At 60.0% G+C, this 9,026-nt stretch overlaps 1 protein-coding gene across 1 annotated transcript; it reads left to right on the plus strand.

Annotated features, from left to right (window-relative positions):
- Nucleotides 1–1,770: 1,770 nt before the first annotated feature.
- Nucleotides 1,771–8,710, plus strand: EPHB6 (EPH receptor B6). The gene is made up of 16 exons (XM_068972912.1): nt 1,771–1,870; nt 2,142–2,206; nt 2,465–3,218; nt 3,897–4,052; nt 4,326–4,667; nt 4,776–4,900; nt 5,090–5,252; nt 5,489–5,603; nt 5,839–5,891; nt 6,136–6,255; nt 6,375–6,622; nt 6,879–7,052; nt 7,652–7,801; nt 8,021–8,214; nt 8,338–8,493; nt 8,602–8,710. Exons 1-16 carry the CDS (start codon nt 1,771–1,773, stop codon nt 8,708–8,710), a joined length of 3,024 nt encoding a protein of 1,007 aa, XP_068829013.1.
- The last annotated feature ends 316 nt before the right edge of the window (nt 8,711–9,026 follow it).

Raw genomic sequence — 9,026 nt, forward strand, 5'->3', positions numbered from 1 at the left:
TAAGATCCTTACATACATGTGTGTATGCTAAGTCACTTCAGTCATGTCCAACTCTTTGCAACCCCATGGACCATAGCCCACGTGGCTTCCCTGTCCACTGGATTCTCCAGGCAAGACTACTGGAGTGGGTTGCCATGCCCTCCTCCAGGGGATCTTCCCAACCCAGGGACTGAACCTGCATCTCTTTTGTCTCCTGTATTAGCAGATGTGTTCTTTATCACTAGTGCCATCTGGGAAACCCCTTTACAAACCTATGTATTATATACGTAGGGCCTTCTTAGGCTAACGATGAGGAACATACTGTATATGACTCTGCAGTGGACTGTGTACTTTCACTTGGGCATTGTTTCCATATCAATACATAAACACTAGCCCTTATTCCTTTTGGAGGCTGTGCCATAATTTTTGAGTCATTTTTCTATTGATGAACAGTTACTTCGCTGTATTTTCCCTTACCAACAATGATGCAATAAATATTCTTGTTCAAACATCTGTGCAAAGGGTTCCAGGTATAGATACCTGAAGGACAAATTCTTAGACGTGAACCTGCTAGATAGACATCCCTAATGGTCCTTCTAAGAGTAGACACCAACTCGAACCCATAAGAGTAGACACCAACTCGAACCCATAAGAGTATACACTAACTTGAACCCACCGTGAATACAAGAGAGCCTATTTCTCACACCTTCTCCTACTCAGGCATTGTTAATTTCATAGAACAAATGACATGCTTCCCTTTCATTGTGAGTAAGCTAGGGAGCATCTTTATATGCATATAAGGGCATACATTTATTTTTCTTTAAGCCAGAGAAAAAACGTGCTGCCTGTAGAGAGAGGACCTAAATAGCTCCATCCCTTCTCTATCCTGACTGCTTTAACAGGCAGAAAGATTCTGCCTGCTCTTGCACCCTCCCTCCCTTCATACCCCACAGCTCTCCTTCTGCGGTCCCTCTCGCTTCACTGCCTCTCTGAAATGTCCTAGAGTGTCCAAGTCTGATGGGGGTTGGGAGGTGTTGGGGAGAGGGGACCGCATGTCCCCCCAGGGAAGGAGTAGCTTGTAACTCCCCTGCTTTTAATGAGAAGCATCTTCTGACTTTCTATACAGGGCGACCTTAGGAGGAAGGGAGGAGAATAAATGAAGAGAAAGAACTTGAATAGCTCCTTCCAGAAGAAAAGGGGTACAGCTGGCTCAGAGCTACCCTGTGCTCTAAATTGTTTTGTTGTCTAGCTCAGTCATGTCCAACTCTTGCAACCCCATGGACTGTAGCCCGCCAGGCTCCTCTGTCCATGGAGATTTCCCAGGCAAGAATAATGGCGTGGGTTGCCATTTCCTTCTCCGGGGCATCTTGCTGACCCAGGAATCAAACCCGCGTCTCCTGCCTTGCAGGCAGATTCTTTATCACTGTGCCACCAGGATTGGGGGGGGCCACAGATGCTCAGAGATGGGTCGCCCGCACAGTGTAGGAGGTAGACCAACTGGGCATGTGGTCCCCCAAGATGGTGGACTTGACACAGGTCAGGAGGGATTGGGCTTCCTGCTCGCCCCACCCGTGGTTGGTGCTGGGGCACTTTGAGAGCTTCAGGGGGAGACCCAGGGCCAGGTTTTGGAGGCGGTACCAGCTGTGAGGCAGTGTAGTTACTTCTCACTGGCCTCTTCTTTCCTTTGTATCTGGAAGCAGGCTCGGCTGCAGACTCCAGCCTTGCAAAGCGGCAGTCCCACTTGGGAGCAGGGTGGTGGCAGGGCCACGGTGGGAGCCCTGAAGATGCCTCATGGCTGCTGAGGGGGCTGCCCCGCCAGGGAGCAGAGCGGCGGGCATGGTCGGCAGCCTGTGGGTTCTAGCCCTGGTGTCCTCAGTCCTGGCTCTGGAAGGTAAGTGGAGAGGGGAGACGGAGGAAGTCCCACCTGCCCGTAGAGACCCAGCACATGTGGGAAGTGGGAAGGATTCAGAAAAGAGTGAGACATCAAGAGAGGAAAAGGGATGGGGAAAGTTTCAGAGAAGGGCTCCCAGGAGACAATCAGGCTCCTGTTGGTCACTTAAATGAATCTGGGAGGAAAATTCTCTTCTCAGTGGGGCTGGGGTGGGCTTAGCCCTGCAGGCTGAAGACCTGGCCGCTGAGTGTCCCTTCTTGTCTCTGGGCAGAGGTGTTGCTGGATACCACTGGAGAGACATCTGAGATTGGCTGGCTCACCTACCCACCAGGTGGGGTGAGTATTACTCTTGCGTTCTGAGCCCGCTGCCCCTCCCCATGCCCCATTCAGAAGCTCTGTGATTTTGGGGAGGAAACCCTCAGTGGAGATGGCTGGGCTAAGAGGTCTGCCCTCCAGAGGAACAGGACTTCTAGGCACCCTCAGGGGCTTTGCATGTGCTTAATTCTAAGATGGGCTGGAAGGGATATGCCCCACCTCTCTGCCCCCTACGGACCCAGGAGCTGCTAACCATGCCTCTGTGGTTCCTCCCTGCAGTGGGACGAAGTGAGCGTTCTGGACGACCAGCGACGGCTGACTCGGACCTTCGAGGCATGCCACGTGGCTGGGGCCGCTCCAGGCCCGGGGCAGGACAACTGGCTGCAGACACACTTTGTGGAGCGGCGAGGGGCCCAGCGGGCGCACATCCGACTGCACTTCTCAGTGCGGGCCTGCTCCAGCCTGGGCGTGGCGGGGGGCACCTGCCGGGAGACCTTCACGCTCTACTACCGCCAGGCCGAGGAGCCCGATGGCCCTGACAGCATCTCCTCCTGGCACCTCAAACGCTGGACCAAGGTGGACACGATCGCGGCAGATGAGAGCTTTCCTGCCTCCTCGGCCTGGGCAGTGGGCCCCCCGCGGGCCGGGCAGAGGGCAGGGCTGCAGCTGAACATCAAGGAGCGGAGCTTCGGGCCCTTGACCCAGCGCGGCTTCTATGTGGCCTTCCAGGACACTGGGGCCTGCCTGGCCCTCGTGGCCGTCAAGCTCTTCTCCTACGCCTGCCCCTCTGTGCTCCGCGCCTTCGCCTCCTTTCCTGAGACGCAGGCCAGTGGGGCCGGGGGGGCCTCCCTGGTGGCGGCCGTGGGCACCTGTGTGGCACACGCGGAGCCGGAGGAGGATGGAGCAGGGGGCCAGGCAGCGGGCAGCCCCCCAAGGCTGCACTGCAACGGGGAGGGCAAGTGGATGGTTGCCGTCGGGGGCTGCCGCTGCCAGCCGGGGTACCAGCCTACGCGGGGAGACAAGGCCTGCCAAGGTGAGACCCCTGCTCGCTTGCACTTGAGATCGCTCCTGAACGGGTCCACACTTCATTTTGTATCCCCTGCCCAAAGGTCAACAATAAGCTGTTTTAGGAAAGGACCCTTGTTATCTCCAGATTTATTTCCTAAAGCACCCAGGCTTGCTTTCATCCACTCATCTGAAACTTCTGGAACTTTCTGGAGAATTCCACAGCACTTGCTGGGGCTCCCAGGGCTACAGGCCTCTGAAGGGATGGCGATGAAATGCGTTGAACTCCTGGGCTGTTGTGGGATGGGGCCCTTTGTCTGCGTTTGCTGTCTAGCTAGGGATGGATCATCATCCCTGGAGGCATTGGGTACAACTGAACAGGGTGATTCTGCTGTGAGGGCAGGCTGCAGACAGCCTCTGCAGAGGCAGGTTGTGAAGGCAGACCAGGCCCTGCCTCTAGTGCCTGGCCTGCTGCAGCCCCCACCACACAGGACTTTTTCCATCAGTGGAAATGTAATTCCACCCCCAGCGAAATGGCAGAAGTCGTGTCAGGGTCTGCCGGAAGGAGGCGGAGAGGGAGGAGAGGGGTGAGGAGGAGAGGCAGATCTCGGGAGGAACGGCAGGCCTGGGGGAATGGCAGTGCCAGTGTTGAGGGGGCTCAGGATGGCAGAGTGGACCTGAGGCTGCTCCCTTCTCTGCCCCTTAGCCTGCCCTCGGGGGTCCTACAAAGCCTTGGCTGGGAATGCCCCCTGCTCACCATGCCCTGCCCGCAGCCACGCCCTGGCCCCTGCGGCCCCTGTGTGCCCCTGCCTGGAGGGCTTCTTCCGGGCCAGTTCAGACCCCCCGGAGGCTCCCTGCACTGGTGAGTCCCCCACCCACCCCAGGGATGGAATCGGGATGCAATGGGGCCAGGAGAGGGTGAGCCTGAGGGCACAGGGGTGGCTGGTCGGCATTTGCAGTGACTTTTCCCTCCTCTGTCCTTGCTTTCCTTCCCCACCACCTTTCCCTGCTGCTCCCCTCCGGCCCACCTGCTTCCTCCCTCCACTGCCTCCTTCCTCCTTCCTTCCCCCATCACCCCCGCCCCGGAACTCCCTACTCCCTGGTCCTTGCCGCCTCACACGTGCGGTCTCCCCAGGCCCCCCGTCAGCGCCCCAGGAGCTGTGGTTCGAGGTGCAGGGCTCTGCCCTCATGCTGCACTGGCGCCTGCCTCGGGAGCTTGGGGGCCGCGGGGACCTGCTCTTCAACGTGGTGTGCAAGGAGTGCGGAGGGGCCAGGGGCCAGGGCTCTTGTCACCGCTGTAGGGACGAGGTGCATTTCGACCCCCGCCAGAGGGGCCTGACCGAGAGCCGTGTGCTCATCGGGGGGCTGCGGCCACACGTACCCTACATCCTGGAGGTGCAGGCTGTCAACGGGGTGTCGGAGCTCAGCCCCGACCCTCCCCAGGCTGCAGCCATCAATGTAAGCACCAGCCACGCAGGTGAGCCTCAGCCGCCCCTAAGCTTCCAGTCTCCTTCTTAGAATGCCCCCGTGCCCCACTCCTGCTCTCCAGCCCGTGGAAACCCCACTAACGTCACCCCCACGCCAGTTCCCTCCGCAGTCCCTGCCGTGCATCAGGTGAGTCGCGCCTCCAACAGCATCACCGTGTCCTGGCCGCAGCCTGACCAGACCAACGGAAACATCCTGGACTATCAGCTCCGCTACTATGACCAGGTAGGGAGCAGAGGGCGCCCCTGGCGGGGCTGGTGGGAGGTTCCAGGGGCCCCACAGTGGGGCGAGAGGTGGGGGGACCGGAGGGGTGCCTCAGGGCCCTGCAGCAGGGGAGTGGGGAACGTGGGAGGCGGACGGGGGGACCAGGACCCCACGGCCGGCAGGGAGTGAGTGGCTGTCGCCCCCCTCCAGGCAGAAGATGAATCCCACTCCTTCACCCTGACCAGCGAGACCAACACGGCCACCGTGACGAAGCTGAGCCCCGGCCATATCTACGGCTTCCAGGTGCGGGCGCGGACAGCCGCGGGCCACGGCCCCTACGGGGGCAAGGTCTACTTCCAGACGCTGCCTCAAGGTGAGGGGAGGCCTGGGTGGGGTGGGGGCAGCCCGAAGGGATGGTGAAGAAGGGCTCGGGGACCATCCAGACCTTGTACCTTCACCCTGACCCTCCAGACCAGGAGAGTGTCTGCCCCTTGATCTTCGGTTCCATGGTGGGGTGAGGGGTGGTGCAGGTAGGTGGTTGCATGAGGGAAGGATGCTCCAGTATGTGAGATGTTACTCTCCTGTGCCCCTGGGCGGCTGGTTCTGCAGGTGAGCTGTCCGCTCAACTTCCCGAGAGGCTTTCCTTGGTGGTTGGGTCCATCCTGGGGGCGCTAGCCTTCCTTCTGCTGGCGGCCATCACTGTACTGGCTCTTGTCTTCCAGAGGTAAGCCCCTCCCCACCACGGCCAGGTACCACTCCCTCCGCATGCCCCCAAGTCCTGACAGCCCCGGAGTTCCCCAGGGAAACCCCCACCAGCACCCTCTACCCCCAGCAGCCCCGGCCCCTGGGTCTGGCTGTCTCCCGCCCCGGAGCCCTGGCAGGACCTTGGCCTCTGTGGGGTGGACTTGGGAGGGGACAGGCGGGAGTGTGACTGCAGGACTGTGGTTTTTGTCCCCCAGGAAGCGGCGTGGAACTGGCTACATGGAGCAACTGCAGCAGTACAGCAGCCCAGGTGGGGGTGGGGCCGGGAAGTGGGGGCGGGGGGGTTGGAATCAGAACGGCCTGAGAAGGAAGGATGAAAGAAGCAGGGCACGAGGGGGTGGAGGAATGGGACAGTGAGTCTGGTACAGCTGAGAACGGTCCAGGGGTACCCCCAGGTTGCGGGCAGCTCCTTGGTGCCATCTTTGGAAGTGAGAGAGCAAGCCTGGGGTGTGTGGGGACGTCCCTTCTTCATAGACCACCCCCTACGCCTGCAGGGCTTGGGGTGAAGTACTACATCGATCCCTCCACCTACGAGGACCCCTGCCAGGCCATCCGAGAATTTGCCCGGGAGGTCGACCCCACGTACATCAAGATCGAGGAGGTCATTGGGGCAGGTACCGCATGGGAGCAGAGGAGGGCATGGAAGGGGGTCCCAGGAGGGTCCCTTCTGAACAGGTTAGGACACCTCGAGTCCTTCCTGGGGAGCCCCCCCAGCCTACACCTGCTCCCCCAGGCTCCTTCGGGGAGGTGCGCCGGGGCCGCCTGCAGCCCCGGGGACGGCGGGAGCAGTCCGTGGCCATCCAGGCCTTGTGGACCGGAGGCGCCGAGAGTTTGCAGATGGCCTTTCTCGGCCAGGCCGCCATGCTGGGCCAGTTTCAGCACCCCAACATCTTGCGGCTAGAAGGCGTGGTCACCAGGAGTCGGCCCTTCATGGTGCTGACGGAACTCATGGAGCTGGGCCCCCTGGACAGCTTCTTGAGGGTCAGTCAGGCTGGTGGTGAGGCGGTGCTGGCGGCGGGAGGCTTGGGCCGGGAAAGTGGGCAGTTCTTAGCTGTCTGGGACCCATAGCCCCATCCCTCAGCTCCCTCCTGCCTCTGGGGTCTTCAGCCTTCATTCTCAGGCCATTCTGATTCCAAATGGCCCTTGCCCTGGGATGCCAGTGTGTCTGTGTGATGTGTCTAGGTCCCCTCCAACCCGCACTTTTGCTGACCTCTGTCCCCCTCCTACCATCCCCCAGCAGCGGGAGGGCCAGTTCAGCAGCCTGCAGCTGGTGGCCATGCAGCGGGGCGTGGCCGCTGCTATGCAGTACCTATCCAGCTTCGCCTTCGTGCACCGCGCACTCTCTGCCCACAGCGTGCTGGTGAACAGCCACCTGGAGTGCAAAGTGTCTCGTCTCGGCCGCAGTCCTCAGGTGAGAGCATGGCCTCGGGGGCCCGGCCTCTCTCGGGGGTGGGGGTGGGGTTGCTGTGCAAAGTGGCTCGACTCGGCCACAGTCCTCAGGTGAGGGCACAGTCTCGGGGGCCCAGCCTCTCTCAGGTGGGGGGCGGGGATTTGCCGGAGGACAAGCTGGGACCAAGGGTGGTGGATGCCTCAGGTGGCGAACCTTAGAGTCTGAAGGGGTGGAGCTCACCTGTGTGGTGGAGCAAACCCAGGGCAAAGGGGCACAGCAGGACATCAGGGATGGACTAAGGACACTGAGGGAGAGAGGGGAGTCCTCCTAGAACCACCTCCTGCCCTTCTCTAATGCTGACCAGTGTCAGAATCCCTGGGTACCAATCCACACACCACCCTCAAGCTCTGTGACTTTGCACAAGTTTGTATTTCTCTACGTCTCAGCCTCTGTACCTGCAGAAATGGAGACAACGCCATCAGTGATACAGGGTCATCACAGGATTAAACGAGATGCTTGCTGTGAAACCCTTGATGCACATTTGAGCACGTAGTAGCTGCTCAGTAACTAGGACCACGGCTCTGATTATTGCTATTGTTACTTTCAACCTTATCCCACAGGGCCCAAGTTGTATGCTTCGCTGGGCGGCCCCAGAGGTCATCGCACATGGGAAACATACAACGTCCAGTGATGTGTGGAGCTTCGGGATAGTGATGTGGGAAGTGATGAGTTATGGAGAGCGGCCCTACTGGGACATGAGTGACCAGGAGGTGAGCTCATGACCTGGACAGTGATGATTCCCCACCCCTGTCCGTCCAACCCACCAGCCTCACAGACTCAAACATTCTAAGCCCTCCATCCTGGAATACATTCGCGTTCTAAGATCTCACGGGTCTCACAGCTCCTCTCCAGCCTCATGCTTCCCTAACGACACATTCTTTTCCACTAGCAATAGCCTCTCAGCACCGTCTTCTTCCTCTAATCCCCAGGTGCTAAATGCAATACAGCAGGAATTCCGGCTGCCCCCGCCTCCAGGCTGTCCGCCTGGACTGCACCTGCTTATGCTGGACACCTGGCAGAAGGATCGTACCCAGCGACCTCACTTTGACCAGCTGGTGGCCGCATTTGACAAGATGATCCGCAAGCCAGACACTCTGCAGGCTGGCGGGAGCCCTGGGGACAGGTCTGGAGTTTGGCGTTAGAGCCCGGGAGAGCCAGGGAGGGTTGATGCAGACCCACAGAGGAAACTGAGCAGAGGGGACAAGGATGAAGAGGAGACTGTGACCTGCCTGCCCCTCCCTCCCAGACCTTCCCAGGCCCTGCTGAATCCCGTAGCCCTGGACTTTCCGTCTCTGGACTCCCCTCAGGCCTGGCTCTCAGCCATCGGCCTGGAGTGCTACCGGGACAACTTCTCCCAGTCTGGCCTCTGCACCTTCGGTGATGTGGCTCAGCTCAGCCTGGAGTAAGCCGGGAGGGTCTGGGAGGGGAGCCTCAGCCCAGGGCCAGGGGTGGGGCCCGGGGTCTTGGAGACACGGGCCCCAATTGTTTTTCCCTTCTGTTCCCCCTCTAGAGACCTGCCCGCCCTGGGGGTCACCCTGGCCGGCCACCAGAAGAAGCTGTTACACCACATTCAGCTCCTGCAGCAGCACTTGAGGCCGCCGGGCCCCGTGGAGGTCTGAGGTCTGGGCGGGAAGCTACAACGTGAGGATGCCTGTAACCAAGTCCTGGATGAGGGTCCCAGGGGGGCCAAGGGAGATGTGAGCCCGGCTCCACGCCCGCCAGCCACACACTAAACCCAACCCTTGGGGCACCTCCCTCCCCGGTCCTCCACTGCCCTCCCCACATTAAAGGGAAAGAAGGGATTTTGCACATCGGAGTAGTGGTGAGGCCCTGTGGTCTGCATCAAAGGGATGGGAGACCCCACCGCAGAGAAGGCTGTGGAAGGAGAAGAGAGGCGTACAGGAAGTGACTTTATTGGAAGGTGGGAGGGGGTAT

This window comes from Capricornis sumatraensis, chromosome 5, assembly GCF_032405125.1.
Source record: "Capricornis sumatraensis isolate serow.1 chromosome 5, serow.2, whole genome shotgun sequence".
Taxonomy (NCBI): Eukaryota; Metazoa; Chordata; class Mammalia; order Artiodactyla; family Bovidae; genus Capricornis; species Capricornis sumatraensis.

Coding starts and splice junctions, on each gene's coding strand:
- EPHB6 (XM_068972912.1), top strand. CDS start 1,771: ATGGCTGCTGAGGGGGCTGCCCCGCCAGGGAGCAGAGCGGCGGGCATG. Junction 3,219..3,896: donor GGGAGACAAGGCCTGCCAAG/GTGAGACCCCTG, acceptor TCTGCCCCTTAG/CCTGCCCTCGGGGGTCCTAC. Junction 5,604..5,838: donor CTGGCTCTTGTCTTCCAGAG/GTAAGCCCCTCC, acceptor TTTGTCCCCCAG/GAAGCGGCGTGGAACTGGCT.